Source organism: Patagioenas fasciata, chromosome 10 (genome assembly GCF_037038585.1).
Source record: "Patagioenas fasciata isolate bPatFas1 chromosome 10, bPatFas1.hap1, whole genome shotgun sequence".
Classification (NCBI taxonomy): domain Eukaryota; kingdom Metazoa; phylum Chordata; class Aves; order Columbiformes; family Columbidae; genus Patagioenas; species Patagioenas fasciata.
In genome coordinates, this window is record NC_092529.1 from 20,210,855 (window position 1) to 20,231,455 (window position 20,601).

The 20,601-nt window shown below is 41.5% G+C and overlaps 1 protein-coding gene across 1 annotated transcript in view; it reads right to left on the bottom strand.

Annotated features, from left to right (window-relative positions):
* The window catches only part of PTPRG (protein tyrosine phosphatase receptor type G), a 405,613-nt gene that overhangs the window by 183,041 nt on the left and 201,971 nt on the right, over positions 1-20,601 (bottom strand). The window contains exon 3 of the mRNA XM_065845638.2: positions 4,778-4,957. Coding sequence (XP_065701710.1) covers positions 4,778-4,957 — 180 coding nt within the window. The remainder of the gene's footprint in view (positions 1-4,777; positions 4,958-20,601) is intronic.

Consider the following 20,601-nt stretch of genomic DNA (forward strand, 5'->3'; position numbering starts at 1 on the left):
CTTTATTGGACTTTGATTAAAATTTGAACGGCAGACTCCATCAGAACCTCTTTAATGTGGTTCCAGGGAGTAATGGCTGACACCACATTTCTTGGCCTTGAAAACTTACGGAAGGTCTGTAGATCACAAGTTAGGAAAAGAATGGATCCTCTGCTTGTTGGATTTCCTCTGTGTTGTTGGGGGGAAAAGAGAGAACCCCAGTGCCCTGTCCCACCTCTACTGCTGGCCGTGGCACCTGCTTGCCTTAATCTCCCTGCTCCTCCTTTCTGTAAAGCGGGAAGACTGACAATAAAGTTTTTAAGAACCACTCATCAGAAGTCCTCCATAAGAACTTGGGTTTTATTACAATAGCTGCGGCATTATTATTACGTGATTCAATAAGGGTCAAAAGGATCTTCTTTGTATTTGCTTTCTTTTGTATTTTATGTAGCAATAAAAGCTGTAGGTCCAAATAGAGGGCAAAACCGTATGGTGGAAGCTGGTACATGTTACAGGGGAGGTCTATGGTCCGGCTGAGAACTGAATGCAGCTTTCCAAAGATCCCTGTCTGCTGTTCTCACTGCAAGATCACCCGCCTTTCTAGCATCTCCCATTTTTAATATGCATGATTCCTAAAAGTTACTCCTTACGAAATCCTTTCTTCCTATCCCTTATAAAACTGCTGCTTAAAACCAGAACTAAAATCAGAACTATTTTCTTGTAAAAGCCATTGCAGACCACCACTTGCTGTGTCCAGAATTCTGTGATTAAAGTTTTTAGGTGGGTTCTTTTGGGTTTTTTTTTTGTTGTTGTTGTTTAATGGGAATAGCATAACTCACAAAGATTCCTCTGTGTTTTCAAGCCAACTGTGTCATCACACTAAGAACATTAATATCAATCTAAATTTATTATGTAATAACGAGGATTTTATTCATTGCTGGGAAAAAAAGAAAAAAAAAAGAAGTTGTGAAATAAAAGTTATTCCTCTGTTGGTGAATGGGCAGCAGGCTTTGCTACAGGCTGAGCTTTCTGCACACCGGGGTTGCCCTTCCAGGATAGTCACTTGGCTACAGCAGCCTCATCTCAGGTGCAATGTAGAAACACCTCAACTTTAAATTGTTTACGCTAAAACCCTCTAAATGTTAAATTGCATGAGATGTTCACACGTTTCTAAATTGTGACAATGACATCACAAAGCTATATTCTTCCATGATTTCTGGTTCTTTTAGCACTCCCTTTGGATCAAAACGTTTGTGTAGGAAGATGGGAGGTGTAGGACTGGCTATAGGACGCTGGCTGCGTCAGCCAGGGCACAGCTGGTGGCCACTGCCTCCCAGCAGAGCTGTGAAACGTGACTCAAAGTACCACTGCTCTCTCCCTTCCTGGAAAAATTCTCAATGAGCTCAGCAGCATTTTAAATACTGGAAGTCTCACTCAACTGGTTATAAATTCCATAGATAAAATTGTAGGAGATGAGGAATACAGGAAAAGCAGATTTGTGTGCATCTGTTAAAAACCTCTGTGGGGATTCAGTTGCATCTAATAAATATTTGATAGTTCCTAAATCATTTATGGCTCTGTCAGGGGTCATTTTACTTGTTTTAAATGAATAATTAAAAGGGTAATTAGGAGGATGTACAATCTGAAATGTTCATCTAATTGTTCATTTTACAGTATTTCCTACGCTGCTGAGCTGTACAACACATGTTCCCATCACCTTCCTATCTCAGCAGCATCCCCTTATTGCCACTGATTTGGGGGCTTCCCTCTCCTTCACATCATTTCTAATATTCAGGACTGGAATAACTAATCATCACCTTACTGAGTTTCAGGAGTCACTGGTTTTATCCAATGATTTCTGTACAGCGCACAGCAAGGAATCAACCCCCAAAGCCCACTGATTTAAAATACTATATAACTGAGATTTCAGACCCAAAGGAGGTGCTGCACAGCCCTCAGGATCAGAACTGTCTGATGCCATTTGCAGGATCAAGGCTGGAGCTCTACGCCCATCACCCTCGTGAGAGCAAACAATAAACCTGTATCCAAAGCAGAGCAGCCCCGATGGGCCAGGGCCAGCCAGAACGATGCACATCATGTAGGAAAATTACTTAAGAAAAACACGCCTCTGGCAGAAATTTTGGTAGGTTTCTCTAAGCGGAAGGAGTTTTTAGAAGCTCTCAGTGACCTAAAAAGGAGTGAAGTGGCGATATCTGTGTAACGCTGGTGTGGGCACTGCTCCCACGGGTGTTCTCTTCCCACGGGGCAGAGGTCAGGCTTGGAGAAGCCTCATCAGCCTCAGGCCTGGCTGACACCAGCAAGCACTCAATTATGCGGTGGCTAATGCAAATGCAACTATGAAACGTGCTTATAGTCTCAAAGTGATCTTTACCACTTGGGAACCAGCTACTACGGTGATGAAACGGAACCCACGTTAGTGCCTTTGCTAGTGTAATCACGCACAAAAGCATTTCTAGTCAAGACAGGGGCTTAATGAATCCATTTCCATTTTCTGAAAGAAACACTGTTTTCCATACGTTGTCTGCCCTTTACTCGATGGGGAGTGAGGGGGAAACAAGAAAGAGCACAACAAATCTAAAGAGCAATAGCATCTTTACCTTTAAACATTTCAGAGCATAAAAATAACTAATTGTTCTATCACCCCCCCGAATTACTAGGTCCAATAGCAATAACAATAACCCAAGCAACACATTTCCTGCCAGTTAATGAGCATCAAGGTTAAGGGCCTTCAGCTTTCCCTTAGACCCCTGTCTCCTTTAACCAGTCATTAATTGCTGAGGAATGCCCTCTACATCCGTCTCCACCGTTTAAACTGATATTTAGTTTACTATCTCTGCCAGTCTGCAATATGAAGGTCTCATGTGGCCATCTGCTCCACGACTCTGCTGCCAAAATGCATCGCACAACCTGCCTCTATGTTCTACCCACAAGCCAAAACATCCTACTTGCTTTGCTGCGCTACCACTTTAACCATCTTAAAAATTAAACCCAGGCAAGTTTCTTCGAAAGGTCAGAAAAACAAGAAAAGGAATAAGACTTGGTAAAATTAGGGAGGAGTTAAGAGCCCAGCAGAAGAAATGAGGGATGACAGCAAGGCAAAAGAGTCTTCACGTTACCCGTAAAAGGCCGTAAGTTACCAAGAAAGGTGACAGTTACTGTTGCTCTGCGAAGCAATAACTTGTCAGCAAAAATCCATACCCCGATGGGTGAGGAAATCAAATACAGCAGCAGTGCTAAAATCACCCAGCAGAGGAGACTGAAGATACAACTTTCTTTGCCAGCTGCGTGGAGAATGGAAAATTTGCTGGCACGTTTTGGTTCAACATGGTTTCCTATTGTATGTGCAGCAATATGTTCCTATCACATGTACAGTAGAGCATTAGCATCTTCCTTAGACTCATCACTTTTTAGTGGTATTTCTAATTATGTCTATTGCTGGTTACTACAAACACCCCTCTGTGACCAAAAGGGCAGGGTGCATAACATGAATAGATGAATTAAGCCCCAAACTTCCAGAGCATTCAGCCTTGCCTGAACCTCACGTTGCTACAAAGGGCAAGCAAGTCAGGATTTCAAAGCAAACAGGAACATTTCTTAGTGAAGCTGGAAAAAAATCTCAGTAATGCATCCAAACCCCACTCGATGCTTGGTGGTGGTTTGCTTTAATCAGGTTTGCTTTGCAGTGAAAGAAACCAGGATCACAGCCTGTTACTCCATCTCATCTTGGGGGCAATAACTCCAAATTCCTGCTAAGAACCTGAATTGCTGGAACTGGATCTGAAGCTCTTGCTGGACTCCAGGTTGGGCTCAGATCCATGGTCCCCTGGCCGCAGCGGGTGTTCAGAGGTCACGCTGCGTGCTCAGCTCCGTTCCAAACTCCCGGAGCGGGTACCTCCCCTGGGTTTCGCTAGCAAACCTCTGACTAGAGACACGTTACATAAAGCTCTATAGAGATGCGTGTCGAATGTTAACGAAGATAAAAATATACTCCCAATAAATAAAATTGAATTAATTAGTGGTTTAATCCAATTCCCTAAAAATATCTGACCTTGTCAAACGAAGAGGGTAGCCTTATAATTTCTGCTTTTTACATTTTTAGAATTAAAGAGTAATCAAATGCATACAGCTCTGCATATAAATCAACCTTGACCTTTTGGTGAACTGTTTTGGTGAAAATAAGCAGTACTTTGACTGTTCCCTTCTATAAAAGCCAGAACAGACAAAGTAGAAGAGGATTCACTTCAGTGAAGAACATAGTGCTATAATCATATCAGGAACACATTAATAAGTCCATACTACTCTGAGTAGTTATTGCTCTTTCTTTTCTAAAACCCTCCAATTTCTAAGATTTCCCCTTTCCTACAAAAGTCTGGGCGCCTTGCATCTCAGCATTCTTTCGGATTAGATGTTCCAGCCTCCCAAAGCTGATAATTCAAGGTTACACCTTGAAAGACTTATGTAGCTTTTTATTCTGAGGAACAACTGACTACCAAGAGAATTATTTTATACTGAGAACCTAAAAAAAAATCCCTTAAAAAAAACCCAAAAAAACAAACCAAAACAAAAAAAAACCCCTTAAAATCAATCTGCAGAACTAGCTTTGCACAGAATGAAGAGGCAGATAGTCACTGCTGCTGCTGGAAAATTATATTAAAAAAAAAAGAAGCAAGCAGCAAAATCCAAACAACAGAACAATGAAAAAAGAGGAGGGTGGAACATGGCTTGAATTTTTAATTGACTGCAGGCAGGCTATGAAGACAACCAGAAAAGAACATACCCGTTTTTCCTGTGTTTTTCATCCAAGTCTTGTTCGAAGATTCATTGTCAAAACCATCAAGCTGCAGCTCCTGATACTCATCTCCGACATGTGCCTGATGGTCTATGATGTCTATGGGAGACTGGTGAGACCCTCTGCACTTCTCACTGGAAGTAACCCAGTGATCAGGACCATAGGTACCTGTCAAAAAATACCAATGCCAATTAACATTCCAGCGGCTCAGCAGTTCTGGATAACTCTTAAGGAAGAGGATGAAGCACATAAGCCCCCCAGGTAACTCCACCACAGTTACATTTCCAGCATTTGAAAGAGGTTAAGACTTGTAAACTTACGAGGAGATTGAAATCCATTAGCTTTGCACAGCACTCCAACTTTGCCTCTAGCAGTAATGAACAATGCACCCCCTCCCTTTTCTTTTATAATTACTATTCTGTAAAACTATCTGCAATTCCCAAGTTCCTCTTGTGCACATGTTCTGAATTAGCATGTGCTACATAGTTAGCATGGTGCTACAGAAACTTTCCTACAGCTTCATCTTTAATCTATTACTATATAGTTTATCTTCTCACATGAGGCAAATAATGTAACAGCTATCCATTAACTCATGCTTGTGCAGTACTCTGCTTAAATAATATGATCTTTATTAATGACCTCATTTTTTTGAAGGTTTTGAAGCCAGAAAAGATTAAAAGGATGAACTAAGCTAAATGTTTATTAGTATATTGAAGAAAACAAAAAATGAAAAAAAAAGGTACTCTGGATGAAGTAAAGAGGACAACGGCCTATCAGGAAAATATTGTAACTTTCTTTTGCTGTTGCTCTTACATGAGTTTTCTGTTTTATTTATTAGCATGGCCTGTTCTCACCTGATGTAAAGGACTCCCACAAAACAAGTCAAGTCAAATAGTGGTAAATGAGAAGCTCCAAAGACTGATGGGCAGCGTCTTGCCTGTGTGTCTGTACCTGGGCACATCAGAGCCACCTGTGCTGCGTGACAGCGAGCCCAACGCTGACACTGAGCCAAACCCTGCCATCTCTCCTCCCCTCGGCTCTCTTTTTTTTGATTTAAAAAAATGACAGGGAGGACTTTAAGTTCTGGAAAGCAACATAAGCTTCTATAATCTGTGAGTCCATCGCCTGCCACCATGCAAGGTCAGTAGGAGAAGAGCGTGCTAGAGCTGCACAGAGAAGTGACTCCAGCAGCCTCTGCCCCAGCACACCAAGTGTTTGGCAGAGTCCTCATGGGCTCAGTATAATGCTTTAAAGTATTTTTCAGTAGTTTAAGATATCGCTGTTATCACAGCTGCCCAGCCAACTCGCAAGGCACAGGAGGAGGAATGCATCCTGCTCCTGTTCCAGAGCTTCTGCCAGGCTCCAGATCACTTTTTGGTGTATTAAGAGAGTCCTCAACCCCCAAATTGTTTAACTGAATTTTGTAACAGGATTGCATGGGTGCTGCTGCTGGGAGAAGGAAAGCAGCAGTGTCTCAGGGTGTGACAGTGGAGCGCCAAGAGATAGTCTCGCAAACCATCACTACATCTGCCACAGCCCTAACCCAACCTGCCTATTCTGCGAGGTTCTACAGCATGAACAGTCAATGAAAAATATATGTAAAAATCAAAGGTTTTGGGCAAAGACCTTGTAATCCCCACCACATACCAGCTCTAGACACAATAGAACACAAGGGATCCTCAACAGCAAACACAGGAGGATCGCCAGTGAATTTCAGATTTTGCTTGTGACCTCCCTCTCTAACTCTCAAATTGTATTAACAGAGACTAAGAGATTATTTCCTATGAGTGCAAACAGTGCTTTAAGATCCTGAAAAAAAACGGCACCAGGTTCTTTGTAAAGCACTTTTTGCTCACAGTTCTTTAAGTGCTTTACAACATGCATCAGCACCATTATTGTCATGTAAAGACAGGGAAACTGATGGCCTGAGGAAGGAAGCAATTTGCCCAAGCTCGCCTACCAAAGCCAAGTTACAGCCCAGAGTTGAACTCTGCTCTCCTGAGACCCCGATGCCATTCCTGTATCGTACCTCTGAACCACACAGTCAGCATGGCTGTTCTATAGGCAGACAGTAGTAAATGATGCACCAATATGCATTTATTACCCTTGCATCTGAGAAGCATATATAAATTTAATTAGTGCCATGCAAACCCAGCAGTTGTGAAGGCCAGAGCCTTTGGCCCCTGGCTTTCAATCTGTCTAGTTGCAAAAAGCATTCTTCCTATCGTCCCATGGGCTAATGCAGGGCACTTAATCAATAGTGAGACTCTGTGCTGTACTCATCACGCACAAATGCTGTATGGTAACCAAACCAACAAGGAAGTGTCTTACTTTCAAATACAATTAGACAAAGTTACAACAACCTTTGAAAATCATTTACATCATCTGTCCAGGTTAAAAATCAGTTTCACTTATCTCATGGTTCAACATGTATTGTCAGCAAAAGCCACTTCCAGTTAATTTCCCAATATACCACAGCCAAGGTGAACAGAACTATTAAACACCCTACATGGGGAAAACCAACCATCTCCCACTCAAACACATATGTTTCCCGATTCAGGATGCTCTTAGTAATTGGTTCGCAGTGAATTAACTGGCAATTCAGATTTGCTTGTCATATAACCTTGCATTTACTCCACGAAATTTAGGAGTTTGCTTTAACATGTTTAGTACTACACATACTCATCAAACCTGCCAGCTCTCGTTTTTTGGCTTTCTTAAAAACATGGGGTGAGCTTTTCAAAAGCACTCTGCCCACAGAGGCTATCGCAGCGGTTTCAGCTGTGCATTCAAAAGGAGCTGCACACTCAAATCCTTCTTTTTTAAGTATTTTGGTGACCCTTCGGTCAATGGGGAGATTTTTTTTTTATTTTGAGTAGGCAGATTTATTTTGTCAGGGACTGTAGGGTTCCTTCCACGCATCTTCTCACAAGGACTTTAAAAAAATACCAGAGCCAGCTCTCAACCAATTTGCACTGAAAACTGTTTTATCATAATTAATAAAATAAGCCCTAAGGGTAAACAAAACAACCAACCAGCCACCATGTTGAATTAAAACCTCAAGCGACTTTGGTATCTGGACTGACCGTCACTGAAATGTAGCTTTTCATAGAACTTTAAAGGCTTTTATAGCTTTGTAACATAAAAAAAAATTAAAAGTCTGCTTTCTCTAAAATAAATTTAAATTGTTTGGATTAGCTTAATAGCAATTCATCTATTTCTATAAATACAGTAGCTTCACTTGGTTCTGAGTCTATCATTTACAAAATAAAAGCCTTGCAGTATCTGCTCTCTTCATGGGATAGTATTAGTTTTCATGCATAAAATGTTTCTGCATTGGTGCTGAATTATTAAGGAAAAATCTAATGCAATGAAACTCTCTCAGCAATTCAAAACCCCAACTTATTGCTGGTGCTGTGATTCCAAGTCCTGACATCCCAAGTCACAGTCATAAGGCTAAGCTCTGATTTAGAGGTTCAAGACCTGCTAGTTCAAATCAGCACAGGATTATATAAACGGCTGGGTTTTCCATTAATTTCTTTCACAAGTTTTTGATATGCAAATTAATACATGCAACATGACCTACACCATTATGGCAGCAATTCTAGACAGAAATAGAGGCTGTGACCCCAACATCTCCATTCCCAGCAACGCAGCATTGGGGCCATCCCAGTTTTAACAATTAGCATGAAAATGCCAAAGCAGAGAAGAAATTTTTTTTTGTATTTTGAGACCAAAGTAAATTAATTATATCCCCTACCCTAGAAAAAATAAGCTCAACAACCTATAAAATGTAATCAAGAATAGTGCAGGGGGATCCATTTATTCACTGGTAGCCATCAGAAGGTGTAAGCCTAAGTGCCTGCTTTTTTTCCATGGACGTTCAAGAGCAGTTTTAATTGAAACTGATCTTCCACTACAGATTTCAAATTAATTCTTCTTCCAAGTGTCTCATGCTCCAGACATCCTTGCGTTGCAAAAAACCCTATATCATTAGAGAAGGAAATAGAACGCTTTTTCTAAGCTTGCAGGTATTGATTACCTATTCCTTCCATCAAAGCACAATTGCCATTCTGCACTGTATAAATCTCTTCAGTGCTGGACACTTTATAAAGTACTGAGAATTATATCATTAATCATTTGCAGTTTCACCTGTCTTGCTTTATTGAATTCTTTGTTTTTTAGAACTTTAAATAAATGCTTTTAAATAAAAACATGACACTACATAAAGACTCTGTTTCACTTAAACCTAGTAAAAAAAAACCACCTTCATTCTGTGTGTGACATTTACCCACCTGAAACAAGAGTAACTTATGGCTATTTGTATTTCATTTTTCCAATAGTGAGCATCGTGGCTTTAATCAAATAAAATTTGGAATGAGTTTGAATCGGCTTTTTAAAGGCTGACAAATAATTCAGTTTCCAAAACACAAAACAACTTAAGAGCCCTCACTTGTGTTAATAAATAATCCACATTTCCTCCGCAATGGTGGGACAACCCAAGCGTCAGACAGTCCCGTCCTTCCCCAAGGAACGCTGTGAGGAAGGAGCATTTGGCCCCAGTGGTCCCTGAGGGCTGCAGGGATGAGACCACCCTCGCCCAGCTGCCGTGGGGTGTTTTGTCACCCAGTATCCACAGGCAGAGCTGCACAGACCCGTGTTCTGTTCCCCGGCCCGGAGCATCGCTCCACCGCAGCCCCTGTACCTCCAGCTCCACCGAATTCCTGCCCTGCAGCCCCTCACAGCTCAGGGGATGCAGAGCCCGTTGAGCTCATTTGGGATCGCAGCCCAGTCTCTGGGGACTTGACCTTATCCCCGCTGAAATCAGGGGCAAAAGCCTTCGCTGGTATTCATGGCATGGAAGCAGAGCCGGGGTCACCAACTTCAACAACACTGCTCATTCTTACACTGAGGTTTCATCCTCCACGTAACACCACAGATGTTATCACCCATCCTTGTCTGAAACTACTTGATGCTTCCTAGATGGATTCTGCATTCTTTTCTCATGCAAAATCTTGCTGTCAATGACCGCAGTAGCTTTAATCGTTTTTTAATACACGGGCTGCTCTTTAAATAGAATCCAAGATTACTTTCTTCTTCTTTTTACTGTACAAGCTAAACAATGAGCAGTCTTCATTAATGAAAAACCATTAAAGTAACATATTCTGCCAAAATCTAATTAAAGCTTGTATAAAAATTTCCACTTAAAAAATACATAAATATATTTATTTTCCTTCCACAATCTTCTGTTTACAACATTACTTATTTAAACCACTGGCATTCCCTTTATTTTAATTCATTTTCTAATCGACAGATCAGGTAGTCTGATATAGACGTGTGTGTAACACACGTCTTCCACAACATCCAGATATAGTAGACATTAGTAATTTATGAGTAATGTGATTTTGATAATTTATTTACAAGTTGAGAAAGAGGTAGAAATACCAATGCATGATTTTCACTTGTTTTAACATATTCACAGAAATCTGATTTTAAACCCCAGGTTTTAAAGAACTAGTTTAGGGTTTTTAATTTCGGAAGAGGTTTTTATTATTTGTTCTTGTTGTGGCAGGATTTTTTAACAAAATTATCTCAGACTAATCTAAGTGTATTTGATGCCTCCTAGCTTTTTATCTTTGAATTAAAATGGTAATAATGATTGCAAAGCAACCAAAACCTCTTAATTCCGCAATTAAAGCAAATTAGCTTGATCGCTTCATGGGGACATCCTATCCCATCATCTTAATATGGGAGATCACTCCTCCATGATTATGTGCAAGGCAGATATTCAAAGAGCTGTAAGAAAAAGGGCACTGCAGAAAAGGCTTCTATTGCTCAGCCCTCTCTAGACCTGCCTTGTTCTCACTGCTCCACATGCCGATGGCTCTTCTTCACTTGCACGTCCAGTTTTATAACACCAAGAACAGTCATCCTTATCTGAAGACATGATCTATACCAGAGGCAGCACGTCGAGGTTTCATATAAAGCAGCAAAGGCTCTTTTCTTGCTGGGTTGGAAGAATGTGGGACCACATCATCTAAAATAGGGGAAAAGCAGCATGCCAAGCAGTGGGTTGGTGTCTTTCTTGGAAGGCAGTGGTATTTGGTCAATTATGTTAGTGATGCCAACCAAGCAAGTTACCTCTAGTATCTGCCATGGGCTGCCTTCCTGCTTAAATCACAAGATACAAAATCAGAAAGGATTAGAGTACTTAAAAGTCATATCTCCCTTGAAAGTCAACAAGGACAACTTCTGACACAGAATTTCCAAAAGTGTCTCACTATTTCAGATATGTGACAGCATCATGGCAGTCTGCGCAAGCAGACATAAAAGGGAAAATTCCAGGCTTCCCTTATGGCAAAAATCCAATCAGTTATTAAGGATGGATGGAATGAAATAGCATCTCTTCACACACACACACACCCCTCTGCTTGCACAGCTCTGGATGGGTAGCTTAACTTGAAGCAACAGAGCAGGTAAGAACCTCTGCAAGCTTTATAAATAGGATAAATAGGGATGCTTTCCTTTGCTTGGACTGGCAGCTATGACCTGCCTGACTGTCTCAGCATTTAGCTATGCAACACTAAAGCCATAAATCTCTGCATCTGATTCTCTGTCATCCCTGAGAATTGCTCCATCACAAGCCAAATTTCAAAGAGCACTGAAAAGAAATGTCACCACCAGTAAACAAAACCAGTTCCTTTTTCACACTGAGAAAGAGCAAGAAGCAAGCCCTTGCTCAGTTACAAAGCAATGAACTTCAACAGCAGGCTGAGTTTTTCAAACAGGAAAAAAATAATATAAAACAATCAAATATCAATGAAATTCACTGCAGAACTGAATGCACTTTAAGATTCTTCCAAAATCTCAGTCTGGGGATTCTCTCTGTTACCTGAGACAAAAAGAATAAAACTGTTGCTTGATGCCATAAACTAAAACTTCACCATTGCTTTTTGCCATTTAAAAGTAACTTTAGCAGTAAGTCCAGGAAGGCACCAAAGGAAGGTGCTTATCCCATGTGAGCTGTGACAGGAGGCAAAGCACATACTGCAGATCCAGATGAGCTGAAAAACCAGCCTCCCTTCACCCTCTCTTCCCACCTGCAGCTCCCTCCTACAAAGAAGAAAGGAAGTGAATCCCATAGGATGAAGCCTAAATACTGCATTTAGATATAAGGCAGAAAATAATGATTTGAATTACATTTCTCTTGCTGAGTGATTTACCATGAGGCTACAGGGACAAAGGTATAAAAATGCCTGAAAGCCTTCATAAAAATCAGTGGCATCTTTCAGGGGCCTTCCCACTGCAGAGAAAGCAATCAAGTTGCCGAATCATTATATTAGGTGGAAAAGTTGCTGAAATTATACTGTGTTGCTTTAAAATGATGGCACACACCCAAACCAAAGATATGGAGAAGGAGAAGCAACAGAGTTCACAGTGCTGTTGTGAACAAAGATTTCAGGATTTCCTACCCCGAGGGAAAAGAGCCTTTTATTTTGTTATTCTCTGTCATCACTCTGTTTAACATGAGACACTCATGCTTGCAGAAAATTCCAATTACTGCTTGATAAATGAGACTGAATACTAAGAGCAAGATCCTGAAGATCTCGCTGAGACCCAAACAGGTCTGAAGCACCATCCAGTCTGTGTGTGAGACGTGAGAGTTGTAAACAGCCACGGACAGTTTTTTGGAGAACTGAAGCTGAAAGAAATTTTCCCCAAGAACAATCTCTGATAAGAGATATCTTAACCGGCAGTTGTTGGAACAAACACAAATACAGGAAGATGGAACAAAAAGGGTTTGGATTTAGATAACCTTTGAGTAACTGCTAAGCAGCAACATCAGAAGCACCAACTCTTTTCTGCACTGATGCCACCACCCTTACAGAAATACCCGGCCATGGGGCTGTGAAAACAAAGCTGATCTTCAAAACTGATTTCATCAGTGATACCGTCTCACTGCCAAAATGTGGCAGATGCAGAGAGAAAGGCAGACTTTAAACTGCACTCCTAAACACAAACTATCTTATAATGTCTGCAGCTCTTAAACCTGAAGACAGAGTGAGGTGCACGTTCTCCTTAAATTTTCATATCCACAGATGCTACAAGTATTACCGGGTTCTTTAATTAAACCTTCTAACCCTCAATTATCTTTGGCATTTTTTTTAATGTATATATTTTCAAAACCTTTCCTCACTATGTATGTGAACATCTGTATTGCATAGTCTCAAACTTTGGGGGTTTTTAATATATATGTATACCCCGTACGTATACATGCTTTCTGCATCCTAATTTTGTTCCTCTAAAAAGTATGAAACCACCATGAATGTTGCATGAAGCTCCCACTGTACCCATCAACCTGCCAGTGGCACAAACATATTATAAATATCCAACATCAGGAAACACCAGGACCTTAAGACAAATGTTGCAGGAAGCTCACAATAAAGTGGTGTAAGTGATTACTAAAACAAGGTTTTTCCATAAACATTTCAAGTTTTAGCATTTGTGAGCTGAATAATTTACCACCGCACAAAAGCGAAAATGGTACTAAGTTTAGCTGTGCTGGCAAAATAGTTTGGGGGTCTTTAAGGGGTGCCTCACACAATAAACACTTGATAGACATGACTAACGAGCTGTTGAGCTTTGTAAATCTAATAATTCAAAAACATTTATATTAAGAACAGAGCCCAACAATGTCAATTAAATTATTATGCAGAACTCACTGAGTGGGAGGATAAACTGTGGTATAGAAGGTGCCTGCTGGTGGCAAGTGAGACAATATACATCTCCATCCTCTGTTTTTTATAATTTTCTGCATTTTTAATAAATGTATCTGACATCTCACACCATTCATTTCACAACTGTCTGAGGCCTTTTTAAAACTGCTCACCCTTCAGCTGCATATAATAAACGAGGTGGTAACTTACAATATAAGGAGAAAACAGAAGATTAATTTATATGAAGACGTCGTAAATTAATTTTCTTCTGTTCCTATACTAGTTGAGTAAAGTTTCATGAAAGCTAGGGACAGATATAAAAATAGATTTTTTTTTTCCTAGATATCATTTTAAAAAGTATAAATTCTAATGGAAATTACTGCATGAAGATGTATTATCAATCAATGCAGTAGCTCAACGACAGCACATACATTTCAGTAACGGGTGCCTCAGCCAGGGCACAGGTGCCTTGGACAGGTCATGTCCAGTCAACTTCCACCGCAGAAGGGTCTCTCTCTCTCTCACTACCCTTTTTTCACTTTACAGGGTAATAACTGCAAAATGATGGACCTTGACCGCAGAAATATGTATATTGCTATAGCGGCCAAATACAGCAGAGGGAAGAGGGGCTCCATTCTTCCATGTACAGTGCAGGAAACAGCTCCTGCCTTGGAAAGCTTACGACTGATCAACCTAAGACAGAGCTGGAAATAACCCAACACAAAGCACCTCAAATCTGAAAACACACAGCCCTTCTGGGCTAACTTCTGTAACAGGCTGGCTTCACGTTCTCTTCTCCAAAGCCATCTCCCTGAACTGGATAACCCACTAGCACACTGGGTGATCAACCTTCCCATGGGATAGGAAAGAAAATACAATTCTTCCAAAGAGCAAAGATAAAAGAAGAAATGAGCATGGTGCTTCATGGAATTAAACAGAAGGAGTACAAGCACATATAATGCTGATGTAAACCATGGTTCCACCTGCACTACTCCAAGGAGAAAGCATGGTGTGAAAAAAAGACCTGAGAAAATAAAACAGAGGAAACAAGAAGAAACCAGGCAGGAAATTTTCCCACCTAAAAGTTGTCAGATGCAGATTGAGGCCTGGGAGTCTTCAAGAAGGCTTTGTTGAAAGAAGAGGAAGGAATAAGATCTGAATTTGGCTTGGTGCTAATTACAGCATCCCTTGGCAATGCCCAGAGCAGGGAAGGCAGCAGGCAGCTTGCCGCTCTGTGCCTGCGACTGCAGCACCGATTGCGGGTGATGGTCCCTGCAGGACCCAGCCTGAGCTGAAACCGGGCAGCAGCCTGGGAGCACCTGCTGAGCCGAACTGTGGTAGAGAGACCTCGGGCTGCAGGAGGAGTGAGTTGAGAGGAGAACCTTCCAGAACAGACATGGTAGGCTAAAGAAACCTTTAGTGGGGGCATTTTGCCCTTAGAACAGAGATCTTGGCTTGTTTGAGGGCTTGACGGAGACCCTGCTGAAGCATCAAAGCTCCTGTGCTGCTGAACCCGCCCAGCGGCTCCGAGAAGAACGCCGAACGACAGTGACAGTAATAAGCTGTGACATTTAAGTCAGGAAATCTCAAATTCCCATCTTGCCTCTCTGTCTCCTTCCTACCACCAGGAGCTACACGCTCCATTTCACTCCCTTCCTTTACAAAGGGAGAAGCTCACCTGTCTCATCAGAGCATCTGCAAGGATTGCTCAAAACTTGAGCAGAGCTGCAGAGATAAAAAGCGCAGTAACTGTGCAAGACTCAACTGGCCCACTACAGACCTCAGTGCCAGGCTGCCTACAAATCCATTTAGGAAAAAAACAAACCAAAGAGTTCCAATTATTTCTCCACAGACTTGAATCCTACTTCTTCTCACGTGTACCCTTAATAGCCTTGATCTCACCAAAGAAACTGCTAACATAAATGATGCCTCACTGTAACTTAATTACCTTCAATTTAGGTGGGTAAGGGAACAGAAAGTACCTTTTCTTGATTCCCATCTGCTCCTCGTAACTAACCAAAGGAGCCTTTCCCAGAGCTCTGTCTCTGAAAACCAGCATGAAAAAAAGAAAAGGGGAGGAAAGAAAGGAAAAAAATTGTATATTTTTATTGAATTTTTGCAGGATGCAGGTTAATAAAACACCCACAGAGAGTACATAGAAAGGGAACAAAGGGAGGGAGGGCCGACATCAATAAAGGCTATCCAGAGACACTAGTGGAGTGAAAGTACTCATGATTTCAAAATAAACCTCCTACAAAAACGATTTTCACTTGTTGCTTTGGCTCAGGTTTAACATTTATAAAAAAACCAAAAAAAACCAAAAAAAAACCACAGAAGCAGAGGGTGGCCTAAAAAAATAAAAAATCAGGAAGATAAAATTACCTGTTGCTGAAACACACGTCACCTTCAGCTTCCCAACACCCCTTCTTGATCCTAAACTGACCACAAGACAGTCACCATACCAGGACCTTATTGTTTAATTCTATCAGAGACAACATTGCAGCCCCCCAGATCGCTCATTAAACCTTGACAAACACTGCCTATGCTATGGTATTTCATTTTTAGGTGAAAATCAACTTTTGCCCAACTAAGTTCCTAATGGCATTCCTGTTACAACAGCCTTCTCGATCCAGCTGTCCCTTTCACTAATACGCACCAGTAAAATAGCTCCCGGGAGAGTCGCTGGGAGATTGCCAGCTTTTACTTAACGGCACATTGTGAACCCTGGCCTCAACTTGCATTAACATTCAGTCTATGTTTCCACCATTAATTTAAGAGCATCAGGAGTCAGAATAAATAGGAAGACAATAAGCAGCTACAGCATCCAGCCTGAGGTACTCTAGCAAGCAGCACTTACAACTGTTCTTCTCATTTTTGTTCTATATCTCCCATTTCCGCTATGTTAAATGACTTAAACTATTTAAAACCAGCTTTAGTTTGCCAGTTAGGAAACTCCAGAGTTAAACGACAAAAAGGCACACCAAAACAAATGAAAAAACAACAAACTGCAACAAACCAAAGCGATGAAAAGGACCTGATGTTTCTGAGATGGAACTTACTCCATTGCACCCGCCCTGGCTGGATGAGTTTTAGGTATAATAGAAGAAGAATCGTGCTGGAGAAGAGAACTAGCAGCACTCCTCCTCCAACCAGGACAGACAGAGACTCTTTTCCTCCTGCTGGCCCTGCCCTGCGGCAGGGAACCTGCCCAAAAACGACGGAGCAGCTGCTGTGGGGAAGATCCAGCTGCTGCAGAGAGCCGGCAGCACAGTGGCTGTGGTGATGGATGGAGTCACGGTGAGCATTGCGGGAGATTCACTCCCACAGCACCAGCGGTGCACATTCAAACACTGAGTTTAACAAAAACAAAACAAAAGGCTGGGATAAATGTGCTCCAGCATTGCATGAACATTTTATTTAGGGACTGTCACTTCAGGCACGGTCACCCCAATGCACAGCTTGCAGGCTTTCAGACACAGTTTGTCACCAAGATAAATTTTCCCCAGGGCAGGGTAAGAGCATCACCTGTCCCTTCACCTCCCCGCCTGCAGCTGGCACAGCTGCCCGCTCCTCCGATGGGAGCATCTCCATGCATCGGCACCGAGGATGCTGCGGAGCAAGGCAGGTGCATTCACAGAGCTCCCTGCCCTTCTCAGCCCGATGCAAGGAAGGTGGCCGCCAGCTCTGAACATGCTTCCCTGTGCTGGTTAGTCGCAGCAGCATTTGGGCAGACCACGGTGACATACAGCATAAAATGGAATCTGGAGTGTATCACTTAACTGTGAAATCTGTGAGATATTGGATTTATATGGTGTCTGCAGAGCACATTAGAAGATCATCATCGTCGTGTCTTTTTCAAGACGGCCATAATTATTCAGGCTGTTACACTATCACACCGGTGATTTTGAAAAACTACTTAATATTAGCAAACCCTCACTAAAAACAATGTTTTGGTTGAGGGACTAATCTTCATATCGGTACACAGCCATACCTGGTCTTATCTACATTACCAATTCCCTGCTGATTGAGCGGATTCATTAACAACACAATCTCTGGCGACTGAAATGAAGTCTCATTCTTCGTATCACTGGTGCCTTGCTGTTTGCTTTTCCTTCACAGTGTGCACACAAGTAATTAACTTACTATGCTCTGCTAGCTCCTGACACATTACTTGGCATAGAAAAATTCACCAGCAGGTAGTTAAGCATGCAAAATATTTTCAGTCAAATGAACTTCATAACAAAGCGCTACTTCAGAAAAAATGCAGCTTCTTCTGATACAATGCTAATATGCACCATACTGCCCGTATCAACAGGAGTTTCCCAAGTGATAAGAAAAAAAATAAACCATTTTTATCACTTTTGGTCAATATGTAGGAAGTTTCTTAAGGGGGAAAAACTGGCAAGCAGTAAAGGTGGTCACTGGAAGGATGAGAACAATGATCAACCTCACTGGCCCTTGTGAAAGTCTGACATAACAAGGATTGACACAAGAACCATGTTACAGAAGAAAAAAGGGGGGGAAACCCGAAAGCAAGAGGAGGTTCACTTCAATGCGGCATTACTGAGATTACTGGTGTCTGGAACTAGAGAACAAGAGTGCATTTCAACTTTTGTATATATATATATGTTTTTTTTCAATTATTTTAGGCCTAGAGTGGTCTCAGTAATGGCAGAAGGTCAAACTGGAGTAAAGTTAAGTTACTCATGCACTTATCTGTCTGTAGGATGAAATGTTATGGTACAAACAGACGGTGAACTAGTGCAGAAGCAGTGCAGGGACACTGGGCTGCCCCAGTGCAGGTTGGTGAGATCACAGATGAAAAGTGGCCTTTGACTGAAGTGACAGGCCTGGCAATGACTCTGGTAACACCAAGACTTTGCCTTGGGCATGTAAAGACGCCAGGGCCTTTAGGGACTGCTCCTCTGATCTGAACACACTCAAAACTATCACTTTAATTACCTTAATAATTTGCTCAGTACCAGAGACCAGGAAGCACGTGATCTTCACGTCACGCTGATGCGGTCTGGCTAGTGTCCTACAAAACAACACCATTCGCTCCATGCTGCCCTAGTCCTTCCTTTAAATCAAAAGTAGCTGAAACTACAAAATGTACATAAAAATACTTGAAAAAAATCAGGAACTCGGCTAGGATAAAGACCCATTCAGAGTATTATTAATCCCAACTTTGACCTTTCGTGACAGATTCTTGCTCAGAAGTTGTATGACTGCGCTGACCTCAACCAGTGGAAACAGTGATCTTTAATTTTCTTTCTACACAACGAAAAATCCTTCTGAAGTCCTGTAAAAATGAAACTCTTCTTTTGGTCAGTTTTGTCCAGAAGACATTTGTTCCTTTCCCCTTCATGTGCCACAAGGCACATGTGCCTTTGCCAAACTCAGACTGTTGTTTCGACTCGTTCTGTCACAGAAGTTAGTTCCTCATGTTCCATCGCAGCAATTTTTGCGTGACAAAAGAAACAGATCTGCGGAGGACAGAATTCACTGTGATTTGCGTGTATCATTTTCCTCTATTCTTGCACTGCTTTCAACTCGGCTCATTTAAATATAGCTCCTGTCACATCCATCATTTCCAGTTCACCTGTTACGCAGAACCACACACACCACCTCCAACAGTACCGTCTTTGCCTTGGCTGCATAGTTTCTAACTCTACTCCAGGCCTGAAATTCTTATTCATTTACAAACTAGAAAACTAGATGTTCCTTGAACAATATTTCCATTTGCTTGACAAGTGTATTAATGCGTGGAATAGAAGTAAGTTTGTTATTCCTAAATTTCATCAGAAATTAATGATGTCGCTTAATAGCCACTGGCATCCTTGCTAGTTACTCAGGTCTGTACACAGTTCACTGTGTCAAGGAAAACCTTGTTATATCTCCAAACCGCTGTTGAAACCTGTGGTGTTCCAAGGGATGGAATCTCAGGTTTTGTTTTGTTTTCTACACTTACAGTATCAGTAAAAAGTAATAGATTTTCATGCCAGAAGAAACAGTCAGATAATACATACTGACATGACAATCATGAGTCATCACACTTCACAAAGTTGCCTCTCTACAGAGCCTTAAAAAGAGTTCTCACCTTGTTCAGAAAGCTATTCAGTGTTGAAGAAATCAAGACTTGAGAAGTCACTGGGTTTTGGTTTTGTTTTGTTTATTTTGAAGGTGGTTTCCCTGCTTAATGGCTCTCCAGGTTTCAATCTGCAGTTTACTTCCAACGCCAGCTCATCAGGTTTCCGGCCCAGTCTTTCTTTGCCTTGTAGTCATAGATGACAAGAGGTCTTCAGAAAACTACATTTTCGTTTCATGGAGATGTCTGCTTCTCAAGGGACTTATCCATTCACTTGCAGAGAGTCTGGATTAGTAAATGCAGTTGGGGCTGGACAACCTTCCGAAGGTCAGATGCTCCCCAGAACCATCATCCAGTGAGGAAGTCAGCCAGGCTAGAAATTCAGCAAAAATACTGAATAGACCTAAGCAGAACACTTAGTTAGAGGATGTTCCTTGGATCAAAAATGGCTAAAGGAATCCTGCTCCTCCTAAATCACAATTATCCTCCAAAAGCCTAGTTTTCTTCTGTTTGGTTTGATGGAACTTGACAATGGACTTGCAGCATCCAAAAGGCAATGGAGGGGTTAAACAGATAAGCAGATCCAGACTAAGTACCACCAACAAATATTCACAAAAGCTCTTTTTTTACTTTAGGTCGGCCCTTTATACTTTCACCTACAAAAATCCAGATGCCAATTAAGCTCGCTGTGAGGGTGAGATAATTTCCTACTACACTAAGCAATGCTGTCCCACTGCACTGCTGCACTCCTCTGTATTCCTGCATTATCTATTACCTTATACTGAAGCCAAGAGGTTTTTGAGGAGCAGACTGACTTTTGGTTCTCGTTTTGTTCAGAGAAAAATCTAAAATAGATTTCAATCCATGGCTAGAATTTCTTGCCAGTACAAACCTATGGCAATAAGTTAGGGTATTCTGAATGTTATAAGGCAATCACAGAAGCAGTGTTTGGAAACATGGACCAAAATAAGTAATTAAATACAAGCTTCCTGATTACACAGCGTGTC